General features: G+C 42.6%; 1 protein-coding gene across 1 annotated transcript in view; it reads left to right on the top strand.

Moving 5' to 3' along the window:
* LOC118846457 (LIM domain containing preferred translocation partner in lipoma) overlaps window positions 1-12559 on the top strand; it is a 507446-nt gene that overhangs the window by 382825 nt on the left and 112062 nt on the right. The window contains exon 8 of the mRNA XM_036755013.1: window positions 2897-3066. Coding sequence (XP_036610908.1) covers window positions 2897-3066 — 170 coding nt within the window. The remainder of the gene's footprint in view (window positions 1-2896; window positions 3067-12559) is intronic.

Consider the following 12559-nt stretch of genomic DNA (forward strand, 5'->3'; position numbering starts at 1 on the left):
CACTTCCCCATAGGCTCTTCTGCCAGCCTGCTGTGTGAGTCCTTAGGTTTTCATAGCTAGGGGATGCTAAGATACTTGTCTCACAGATGGGCAGTGATGAGATGGTAGAGTGTTGTTAATGGGGTGTAACCAAAGCTAGCCTGGAGGGGGATGATGGCTCTGCCTGGCTGATGTGAATTTTCCTGTCCCTTTCCACGAGGCTCCCCGAAAGGCATGGTCCTAATTTGTCATGTGCAAAAAGGGAGCATTCGGGGTGTTTTGCCTTTACTGCTGATGCATGGGGTTATTTTTATTTTTATTTTTCGCCTTGCCTCTGTTCTTGTGAATCCACTGGTGGCACAGGTGCCAGACTGACTGCCCCAGAGGTCAGCACCCTCCCTCTATCCCCAAAGCAGTCAGGGTTTGGGCTGTTTCACATCTGAGCTGCTCCCTCTCCTCTGGCCGTTGACTTAAGACAATCAAGCTAGATCAAGAAGGAGTCACCTAGAGTCACCTAGTACAGAACAGATGAGGAAACTGAGTCCCAGGGATGATCAGTGACTTGTCTGATTAAAGATGTTAGTAAATTCCAGAACTAGTATTTAAATTTAGGTCCTCTGCCTCCATAGCTTCTGCCTTTCCACAGATCCACACTGAGCCCAACCCCTTGGGGAGAAGCCATCTTCAGAGGGTAAGGAAGAAGTTAGGTACCCTCAGAAAAGACTGGGTTACTTCCCCAGTCCACCCCTACTAGACCACTGAGTCTTAGCTCCATATTCCCAGACTCTCCTGTCTTCTAAAAACTGAACCGCCCTCCCCACATAGGCCCGAGTGCTCGAGTTTTATTCTCCTGTGTAGCAAACAATGTCGAATATTGGGGTTGCCACCTTAGAGGTCATCCAGCCAAATGCCTTCATTTTAAATGAGAAAAGGGAGCAGATACCACATTCGAAAAAGGGGAAGAGATACCATGTCCAAGAATGACCTATCTTGGGAAACCCAGTCTAATCCCACAGGGAAGAGAAATCCACCTGAAGCAACGTAGAGGAAACTAAGACCTGAGGAGGTTAAGTTACTTTGTTCATGTTTTCTCTCCACCTTTTTATTTTTATTTTTTTGTTTACTGAACTTAAACACACACAGATAAGCGTTTCCACATTGGTAGCCAAACTCCCGAGGGATAGTTGTTTGTGAAAATATAAATTGCCATTTCATACTAATTCCTTTTTAAAAATGTATAAAATGAATTTGTAATCTTATCTTCTAAACTGGCCAGCTTCTCTGTGCCTCCTTGTATTGCCTGTGCATTTTCAAAAAAATGTCCTCTCTTTCTCCTTCCAAAGCCCTCATAGAGTGCTTTGGAAGGAGAAGTTTCGCAGAGCATTTTACCAATATTATCTCATTTTATCCCCATCACAACCCCAAGAAGTAGATATTATTGTTGTTATTATGCCCGTTCAACAGATGAGCAAACTGAGGTAAATGGAGACTTGAGCAAGGTCTTACACTAAATCGGTGTCTGAAGCTAGATTTGAACTCAGATCTTCCTGACTACACATCCTGGGCTCTATCCATTGCAGTGCACAGCTTCCTCATCCCAGCTCCTCCAATCTTGCCCATAATAATTTCTAGACCTTTCATCAAAAATGCTTACCACTCCTCTATTCTGTTAAAAATCCTTTTTTCCCCTCTGTAGAATTATGCTCGACTTTGAAGTTTTGGTTATTTTTGTCCATTTGACTTTCCTATTCCTGTTCCTAACTTTCCTCCCATGTTGGGAAGAAGCTCCTAGGTCTTGTATGACCTTGATCATGGTTCCTTGGTACTTGAGCTACTTTCTTTATGCTTCTAGATTTTTTTTCTTTGATGTAGATAAATGTCTATGACATTCTTGTGACTTTTTGCATTTTCTTTTAGGTGGTGATTGGTAGGTTCCTTCTTCCCTTTGCCCTCTGACTCTCGTAGAGCTGGATGGTTTTCATGTAAAATTTATTTAATTATATATCCAAGAATCTTTTTTGTTTGTTTGTTGTGTCTTGATTTAATCGTAGTTTTAAGGGAGTCTAATATGCTTAAACTGAATGGTTTTTCAAGTCATTTCAAAACTTTCCTTCTAGTTTTCAAATAATTTTATTCTAAAATGCTTTGCAGTATTATTGTCATTTGTTTCTGTTTGTTCTCAATCTCTTGGATTTAGTTTCTTCAATAAAGTTAAATAGTTTCTTTTCTAAGCTATTCCTTCTGCCATCCCCCCACCCCATGATTTTTCATTTCTTTTTTTTTTATCAATTGTTTCATTTCTTCCAGGTATTCATTTAGGCCTTTGGGAAAATCTTTTTTTTTTTTTATTCTCTTTGAATCTTGTTTTATGGTTGTTATTTAGGTACCTTCTCTTCTAGCTGGATTTTTGACCACATCTACACCCTGATTTGTGCCATCTTCGATTTATTCATCTCTCCTTCTTTTATGCTTGAATTTGAGCTTTGTGCCGGGGTGATGCTTTTGGGTGGGATGGTCATCCCTTGTTGTTCTCACTCCATACTACTTGGATTCTCGCACCTATGAAACCTCCATCCATGCATGAGAAATGCACTTCCTCTGAATTTCTTAGATCTTTGCTTGGCCATTGAGGTTGGGTATTGCATTGCACAAGGCCACATTGGCAGTGACTCCATGGCAATCCAGATTTCATGCCCAGGTCCCCTGGGTGTGTGTTTGTTCCAGGCTGACTTTAAGCACTAGAATCTAGTTACTCCTTTTAACGTGTTCTGAGACAGCTGTTACGTTTGTACATCCTTCTCTCTTCAATGTGAAGACCTTCTCCTGCCTCTACCTACCCATGCTGGGTGTCTTAGGACACTGGACATTTCCTACAGCCTCTTTCTAATGTGGATTTTCCCATCCTGGTGTCTTTCAGGTCGATGTGCCCGCTGTGGTGAGAATGTTGTTGGTGAAGGCACTGGCTGTACCGCCATGGACCAAGTCTTCCATGTGGACTGCTTCACCTGCGTCATCTGCAGCACCAAGCTCCGTGGGCAGCCCTTCTATGCTGTTGAGAAGAAGGCCTACTGTGAGCCCTGCTACATAGTAAGTGCTTGGACCCCGTCCCTGTCTGGTGGCCCCTACCCTAAAGAAAGTGTCAGTATCTTATTCTCTCCCTACTCATCAACTTGTTGAATCTCTGCTTGTGTCAGGACATGATTGTGCTTCATTTAATATTTCAACAAGGTGTGGCTTCAGCCCACAATGACAAGGCAGGGCTGTAATCCTCCAACCTCCCCAGGCCCCAGATCAGCCTTTATACACAAAGACCTGATCACCTCGCTCCCCACCATCCCATTTTACTCACGCACTGCAAAGTTCAGTCTATGGTTCACTGCAGGTCCTTTACAAATGCTAGGTGACTAACTTGTCCAGGGAAACATTGTCCTCCTCTTACCCCCACTGGGTGTTTGTGTGGAAAGAATTAAGCAACAACAACAACAAATGCAGTTAGGAGATACCTGGGTTCTTCTCTGAGCTCCATCTCTTGCTTGCTGTATGACCATAGGCTAGAGGATTGATCTTTCTGAGCCTCACTTTCTTCATCTGTATAATAGGGATAAAAAAATATTGGCTTCATCTACCTTACAAGATCAAATTAAATTATGTATCTAAGTCTTGTTGCAATTCTTGAAAAATTACTCACAAAGTCATCATTGTTAATCTAAGTGACAAAGTGGTATGGTGGCGCAGGGGTGGGGGACCTGTAATGAAGAGAAGCACATTGGTTCTGGAGACAGAGTGCCTGGGTTCTAACCATACCTGCCCCATGTAGTATCTGTGTCACCTTGGACCAGTTACTTGACCTCTCCAGGCCTCAGTCAACTTGTCTGTAAAAGGGCAGAGCTGGACCAGATGGCCTTTGAGGTTCTTCCTAACTCTGGGACCATGATAGTCCAAGCAGAATTCCCAAACAGCATAGCCATGCATTTTTTTTAACCATATCACTTAATCAACAGTTACCAGGTTACAGAATTGTAACCCTAGAATGTCTGAGATCAAAGGGACTTTGGAGATGAGAGAGCCAAAGGATCATGCACCTAGAACTGGAAGAAATTAGAGGTAATCCAGGCAAACCTCTGCATTTTATGGATGAGAAAACTGAGGCCCACGAGAGGAGATCCTGTCCCCCTGAGGACGCACTTTGTATTTTGGGACAACTCCAATGACTAGGAATTGGAGAGGTCCTGCCACTTCTCAAAGGACAAGTGACAAAGCCAGGAGCAGCCAGCAGGCCTCCTCTCCACTGTGGGCCCTTTTTGACTCATTCAAACTGTTGGGCTTCTCAAAACTTGCCTGTTTCTGTGACACAGCATGTCTGGTCTCATCGAATGGATTTTTCCTACTAATCCTTCATTATAGCTTCACAGCAAAAATAAATTAATACCAATACTCTCTGAGTTAATCACTGTTTACTTTAAAAAGCAAATACAACATGCTTTCCAATATCCTGTTTTAGCATTTCAGAAGTGTCTTTCTAATTCTTTATCATGGGTTAACAAAACTTATTATTTCTTGGTGGAATAGATTTCGAATTAATGGCATTTTCTTAATCTATTTGCCTTTACATAAATGATCAATTCTGCGGACCTGAATGTTGCTGTTGTTCTGTTTTAATTTTTTTTTTTTTTATGTAGTCATGGCATGGGGTGGGAGGCAAGGCAAGAAAAGATGGGCTTTGTGGTCGTGGGTTCAGATTTAGTTTTTCCCACTTATGTGACTTGGATCAACTTACTTTTCCTTTATGGGCCTCAGGCATGTCTCTGAGACATGGGTACTAAGTGATAGGTGGGTTTTGATTTGATTTCATGTTGTTTAGTGAAATCCCAGATCAATGATATCTTGATGGAATCATGTCTAAAGTTCCTCAGGTGCTGCTGAGGTATGGCGGCCTCTTCTGCCTGGAGTTGCAGTGGTAGAGTTTGAAGACCTTGATTCAAATCCTGAGTTTTGTATGACAGAGATGACCTTGGCCAAGTCAGGCTTTCATTTTCTCTGCTTCCTGAAGTTTCTATCTGGGCCTAAGTCCTACATTTTGGACATTGCCCAATCAGCCACCATCTTAGGCTTCTTGTGTCTGTTTTCAGAAAGGCACTTTCATCCCCTCGCCCCATCATTGGGTCCCTTGGCTATCTCTGCCATTGTTTGGCACTGTCCCTACCAGCCCTGGATTCTCCAATGTTGTTTCTAGTCTAGGAGGAGGTGCTTGAGCTGAGTTTTAGAATCAGGAAGACCTAAGTTTGAATCCTCACTCCAATATTCTGAAGGTACAAATTCTAAGAGGTAGTGAAGAAAAGCAATTTCATTCCCAAAATAGAGCGACAAGTTGAACAACAGCATGGTGACTAGAGAAGACATGTTGCTCCACAGGATCGGCAGGCCAGTTTGCCTGGAAGGTAGAGTTCTCGAAAGGGAATAATGATTGCTAAGCCTGGAAAGCAGGACTGGAGGCAAGTTGTAGAGGTCTTTCAAAGCCAAACTGAAGAGTCACCTGGCATTTTGTTCTAGAGTTGATAGTTGATTAGAGATATTTGAGTCAGGAAGTGTAGCCAGAATGGACTTTGTTTTCTTTGAATGACTCAGCTCGCCTTGTTGAGCTTCCCTGGATGCTGGGGCTTGCTTTTCCGGGGCAGGACCAGAGCTTCCTGTGTGATGAGTCGTGGCGCTGGCTGAGGGGAGGTGTGTTAACATGGTCTACGCTGGGGGAGGGGCCAAGTCAAGAACCAATCGGCCCTGGTCGTTCAGGCGGCGCTTGATGATGTCAAAAACTCTATAAGAGGGGAGAGGACAGCTTGAAGATCCTCCTTTCCTTTTCCGGTTGGAGCCAGAGACACCTACAGCCGAAGCTGAGCTGCCGGTAGCAGAGCTGACTAGAGGCTAGTGGGTAATCTTCTTACCGTAGAGGGGAAGCATGTATATGATTTTGCCTTATACCATCTCGCTTCTCTGTGGCCTTCTGATTACCCTTGTAAGGCGGACTTATTGGGCCTGGAAGCTTTTGATGAAAATATCAAAATGGGGACGCTGGTTTGTGGGCTTGTTATTGTGGAGTGTAAATACATGCTTTAGTTCTCCTGCCTTCTGCCTAGAGAATTCCTTATATCCTGCGGTTCCGGACCTTTTAGGCACATATGAGATTCTCTTTGAAATCATAAATTCTGCCTTCCTAATATAGGAAGTAATGTCACTTTTGCAGTTGTAATGAAGTTTTCCCTTTCCAAAAATACTACCATACCCATGTATATTATAAAGTGTGTGCATATGAATAAGGTTGTAGTTGTTGCAATTCTAAAGTGTGTATATATGGTTAAGATTATAGTTGTTGTAATTGTGTATGTGTGTACATATATATTCACAAGCAATGTTGAAGACTAGATTGAGTAGATAGAACAGTGAATTTGGAGTTAGGAAGACCTGGGTGGAAATCCCACCTCAGCAACTTATTAGCTTTGTGACCATAAAGAGTTCATTTCCCTTCTAGACCTCTGTTTCCTCAGTTATAAAAAAGTTGAACTCTGTGGCCTTTGAGTTTCCTTCCAGCTCTAATCCTAAGATCTGGAGATTCTGCATCTGTGGTGCCCTGGATAGATAGAGCTCCACCCATCTCCTCCATAAACATGAGCTAAGATCCCTGGGTCTTTAGTAGAGATGCCTCATTAACATATTCACCATCTCTTCCATTGTTATTTTCCATACCTGAAATGTGCTTAAGTCCAGAAGAAATCAGGAACATCTGGGAAGTATCTATTCCTAAGAACTCAAAAAGCCCAGTAGCTACAGGTGAAGCGAGTTCTCCTTGTTTGGCGGTATCCCTTGCTCCATCAGAGCTTTGATGGAGTTCCTTATGGAAGCAGAGGAGCTCCAAGTATCCCTAGAGCAATGGAGTTCAATTGTCATGAGAATTCAGTTAAGTTTTGCTAAGATGACCTCAAAAAATATTTATTCATGAAGTTTAGCTCAGTACTTGGAGTTGAAATGATGGTACTTGGGTTTGGATTTTCATCAGTTTGCTGGCATCTGGTTGATGTTTTTCTCAGAGGTTGCCCCATATTTCTCTCTGCAAATGCACAATTGATTAAAATGTCACGGGGATGGAAGAAGCCAATGAGTCTCATGAGAAGCTGAGCTCAGGATCTACCTGCCTTCCAGGCTAATCTGTTTGAACAAAATTGCAAACCCTAGAATCATCCAATGGAGAGCAGAAAGGGATCTTATCCCACCCCCTTTGTTGTATGATGAGAAACTGGGACCCAGAAAGAAGAAATTGCTGAGCCTCACCTAGGGGGTAAGTGGTACCACCAGCATCTTGGTCCTGTTCCTCTGACGTCAGTTCCAGAGTTCATTCCATGACATGATGTTGCAGAGACTGTGTCCACCAAAAGAATTTTCAGGAAGGGATAAAATGTTACCTTTGAACCACTTTCTGTAAATTAAGCCTACTCTCCTATTGGTTCTGGAGCAGCCTTAACATGAATGTCAATGAGGACATTTTCCCTTCCATTCAGTATCTTTGGTACTTACTCCATCTCTTGGTTTGGGTCAGGCCCCATGGAGATAGGAAAAAAATACAGACATGATATAATTGCCATTCACATTGTCTGTTCTTTACCCAAGTCCTCATGCACAGCACATCTTGCTTTAGAGGTGGCAGCGAGCTCTTGAGGGCTGTGCCACTGGGATACAAGCTCTAGCTTGGATCTGGTTAAGCTGGAAATATTTCACAAATGTGTGCCAGTGTCTGGGAAAGAGCTTGGTGAATTTGGCAAAGTCCATCACTGGGGGAGGGGGGGGGCAGAGTCTAGGAGCATCTTCAGCCCCAATAACCCTCAGGTTCCATCACTTACCAAAAAAAAAAAAAATCAATCCTTGTTGGTGGATGGAAGACCCACAACGCCACCTACTTCTCAGGGTTTTTGTGATGATCTAATGAAATCATATTTATAAATTTGTAAAGCACTTAGCACAGTTCCTGGTGGTTACTTAGTGCTTCATAAAAACAAACCTATGTCCTATCTATAACTTGAACTTGGATCTGAAGTAGCTCGCTTGTCTTTTTCTATAAATGGGCAAGGGTTTGAATTTACCTTTTTGCGTTACACAAAATGATGTTATGCATAGAGTACTGGCCTTGTAGTCAAGAAGAGCTAGGTTCATGAATCCCTCCTCAGACAATGTGAATGGCAATTATATCATGTCTACCATTGGTTTGATCAGCTGTGTAAACCTGGGCAGCCTCTTTTGGCTCCAATGTGTTCTTCTGTAAAACTAAAGAGTTGAACACAATAATCTCTAAGATATCTTGAAGCTTAAAATCTCTGATCTTATGATGGCCCTCAGACAGTGGGAAGACTATCTAAAGGCTCCAAGGTTCATTCCAAGCCAAGTCAACAAGGATTTTTTATGCACCTACTGTGTGTTAGATGCTAAAGATATCAGGATAAAAATGAGATGCTTCCTTACCCACATGTCATTTACATTCTATTGGAAGAGATAACATGTACATTTACAGTTGATTTTAATGAATCAAAACATGAATTAAAAGTGTTGGAGGGGGAAGCACCAAGGGGATGAAGAAGAGCTTCAAGCAGAATATGGTGCTCCCATGAGTCTTGAAGGCAACTGTGCAAGGCCAGTCAGCTGTGGTGAGCCGGCAGTGCCTGAGATCTAGTCCCTCCCCAATCATTTTCCCCATCATCTCTCCCTGCTCACACAGAGCAGTCTGAAGCCCAAGATTTTTCATTATGGTTAAAGCCTAAGTGATTACTTTGCTTCTGAAAATAGAACATTAATTTCCCAGGTGTCTGAAGAGGAAGGTAACTTGGCTAAAAGCATTAGCAGGAAATAGGTCCGTGTTCTTTTGAACCCTAATATCAGCAAAGGGCTCCAGTTAAAAGCATTCAAAACTTTGAGACCATGGTAAGTGGTTGAGTTTGGTACTTAGGCAACAAAAAAATGTTCTTTCATATACTTTGCTCTTCCTAATAAAGTGTTCCAAGATCAATTATGACTGAGATATTAAGTGGGTGGGAAGAACAGAGACAGGATAAGAACTCACACACCACCCAGTACACTCACCTCACACTCCCTCTGCTGTTTCATGAACAGAGAGACTTCAACTTGGTCAGGCACTCTCTTTTTCCCCTGGTGCCAACAATGTTCCCTGTATTCCCCCAGCACTGATTTACACTGGAAGAAGATGAGAGGCCCTAGTACCATATTGGTCTCTATACCTAAAGAAATTAATCCCCACAGCAGGATGAGGGGACGAGGATGGCACCCACCCTCAAAACAAGGATACTTTGGGGTCTTCCTGTGTCACCAGGATATAGTCACGGATCATATCTTATGTTAATGAGTCAGCAGGATGCACTGCATTTAAAATTCCTAGGCCCAGTTAGTTTAGAAGTCTCTTTTTAGGTCAAGTTCACAGATAGCTCATATTTTAGAGTTTGAGCTTTCCTGAGGCATCCCTAGGCTACTCTCTCCAGAATGAATCTATGGTTGAAATGCAAAACTAAGGATTTAGCGTACTCTCTATATACATCCAAAGGGGCGCTTGGCATAGTGGATAAAAAGCTGGCCTTACAATTAGGAAAAAAGTTGGGTACAAGATCTGACTCTGACACCTACTGGCTAGGAAATTCTGGGACAGAGATTTAATGTCCCAGAACCCCAAAGCTAGAATTGGGAGCAAAAGGCATGTGCAACTTGGTTTTTTGCCTCTTCCTCCATTCTCTGCAGTGGGTAGTAAGGAGGTGTTTGTCATAGTCAGGTATGGTAGTGTTTTCTTTCTGATCTGGGTAGACTAGGCGGCCACTGAAGTTGCTTCATATATTTAAGCGATCTGACGATATGGCCTTAGCAGCACTGCCATTGTCTAAAACCTGATTATTACTTGGTGAGAATGTAAAGATGAGAATTGGGGCTCTTATTCCAGCTGGACTGGAGGACTCCAGGGCATAGACACCCCTGTTTTTCCTACCGAGGATAATTGGCTCCAAAGAGCTACATGAATTTGGAATAAAAACTGTTTTGAAAAACACTTCTCCCATTAACGAGTATTCTGATTATGACCTGTAATTATAAAGTGCCTTCATGGGCTCCAAGGAGTTTCGAGACCGACTGACAATGTGTTGATGATGAGCCCTATCTCTAGAAGGCGCCTTTCTTTCAATTAGCTTTAAGCATTTTATGGATTTTAGCCCTCAAGTCTCCCAGCAACAGGCAAGATTGGCAGGAAAAGGGCATCATTATCTCCATTTACAGATGGGAAAAGGGGAAATATGGGACAGGGCAAGAGCTGCCCACTAAAACCAAGACAGTGAGAGACAGAAGAAAGGCCTAGCTCTATCTCACCTGCCTAGGTTAACACAATTGACACTGAGAGAAGAGAATTAATCTAGAATTGGAAGGGACCTTAGAAATAGTGTCATTTCTCAGATGAGGAAACTGAGGCCCAAAGAGGTAAACTGAAATTGACAGTGTCACCTAGCTATTTGTTGGTGAAACTTTAACTACAACCCAAGTATCCTGAGCTCTTCTAAAAATATTGAGTCACTTTGTATTTGTATCCCCAGAGCTTAGCACAGTTTCTGGCACATAATACATGTTTAATAAATGTTGATTGAATTGTATTGAAAGAAAGATACTTAAAGATATGTTTTACTATGATGGCATGTGTGTGAGCAGAGGGTCACCAAGTCCAACCCTTCTGGGAAGATGAAGCTTCTCCATCCCTGTCCATCTGCGCTCTCAAGGTGTCCTAAGGTCCTCTGGGACTCAACACCATCCTTGATACTACATCCCTTCCACATCTCCAGACACTCTCTGTCTTACCTGCTGCTGAATTCTGAGTTCCTCTGGGTCTTGCCATGGGCTCTGATGCCACACCAATGAAGGCTTTTGAACTTTTGCATTATCTCTACAGCTAAGCCATTTTATGTGGTATTTCCCCCAAACAGAGTGAGAACTCTGGAACAGCTTATTGTCCTTACTACTCTGTTTGTATCCCTAGTGTATTTTGCACACAGAGAGTAGGTGGTGCTATAGTGCACAGAGCACCAGACCTGGAGTCAGGAAGACCCAAGTTCAAATCCAGTCTCAGACTCTTACTAGCTATGTGACCCTGGGCAAGTCACTTTACCCTGTTTGCCTCAGTTTCCTCATCTGTAAAATGAGCTGGAGAAGAAAACAGCAAACCAGTCCAGTATCTTGGCCAAGAAACCTCAATTGGATTCATGAAGAGTAGCACAGGACTGAAAAGGGCTGAACACCAAATGTTTAATAAGTGATTTTTCATTAACTTTTTCTTCATTCATTTTTCATTCACTCAGGCTCTCTCATCAGGAGATTCAAAGAGGCCTAATTCCTTGATAATCCAATAAGGGGGAAGGAAGTTGTTGTATGACTGACAATTTGGAATCTATTACAGATTCCAAAGAACTTCAAATGAATATCCCTCAGAGGGGGATGAAGAGGCATGTGGGGAGGGTGAGCAGCCTGCAATGACTTTCCAACATGGAGTTACCAAAAACCAGAATAATGACTATCACTAAAGCAAAGAATGATGGGAAAAGAAGATCCATTCCGATGTCCAGAGCAAGGGATAGCTTAGGGACAGCCTGTGTGATCCAGTGAGATCAGGAGAAAGTGAGGAAACTGAAAACATGAGTGGTTGAGCCTGTGAAAAAACTTCATAATAAATGAGACTCTCCCGGCTAAATAGCTAGGAATGGACTGTGATCTGGAGCATTGAAGGGAATGATCTCATCGTTGTTATGGATGAGATGAGAGATCCATTGGGCTATTGACTGATCAGCCCATTAGAGTACTGAAGTATTGAAAAAAAATTTAGATTGGGCAGACTGGAAAAAATGACCTTATTTGCCCAGACTCCATCCACCGGGGATGGATAGTGGAGAGTTGCCAGGTCCTGGAACTTCATGCTTGAACCTCCCTCCTGCCCTGGTTGGGTGGTTTTAAATCAAGCATGAACTCACTGCTCTGCCTCTGGAAGCATTTCAACATCAGGCCACTGTAATAATGGTTTAAGATTATTTAATCCCATTACTTATACACTTCATTAGGCTGAGTGAATTGTTGGCAGGGATTCAGTAAACTTCCTACTCTTGAGATAAAGGAAATGAAAGAAAATCAGGACCAGAGTCTGTTCTTCATTTTCTTTAATATTTGTCTTATATCGTTTTAAGGCTAAAGGAATGATAATTGCCCCCTGCCTGCAATATAACGTGTAATCTCCCCTAGCAGGTCCTTCTGCTCAGTCCTGTACACACTTGGATGGGAAACCAACTGAAACCTGATTTTTTCAGACAATGAGGAACACACACACACACACATAAGGATTGTTGTTGGGTAGGGAGAGAGGGAGGAGGAGAAGAAGCATTCCTTTAACTGGCTGATCTGTGGTGAAAATACCAACAAAAACACAGCTTAAGAAGGAATTATATACCTCAAGACAAGAGGCTATTCCTTGGCCATTTATGTCACATTTGGTCTCATAGAAATGGTGCCATTGTTA

Source organism: Trichosurus vulpecula, chromosome 4 (assembly GCF_011100635.1).
Source record: "Trichosurus vulpecula isolate mTriVul1 chromosome 4, mTriVul1.pri, whole genome shotgun sequence".
NCBI lineage: Eukaryota > Metazoa > Chordata > Mammalia > Diprotodontia > Phalangeridae > Trichosurus > Trichosurus vulpecula.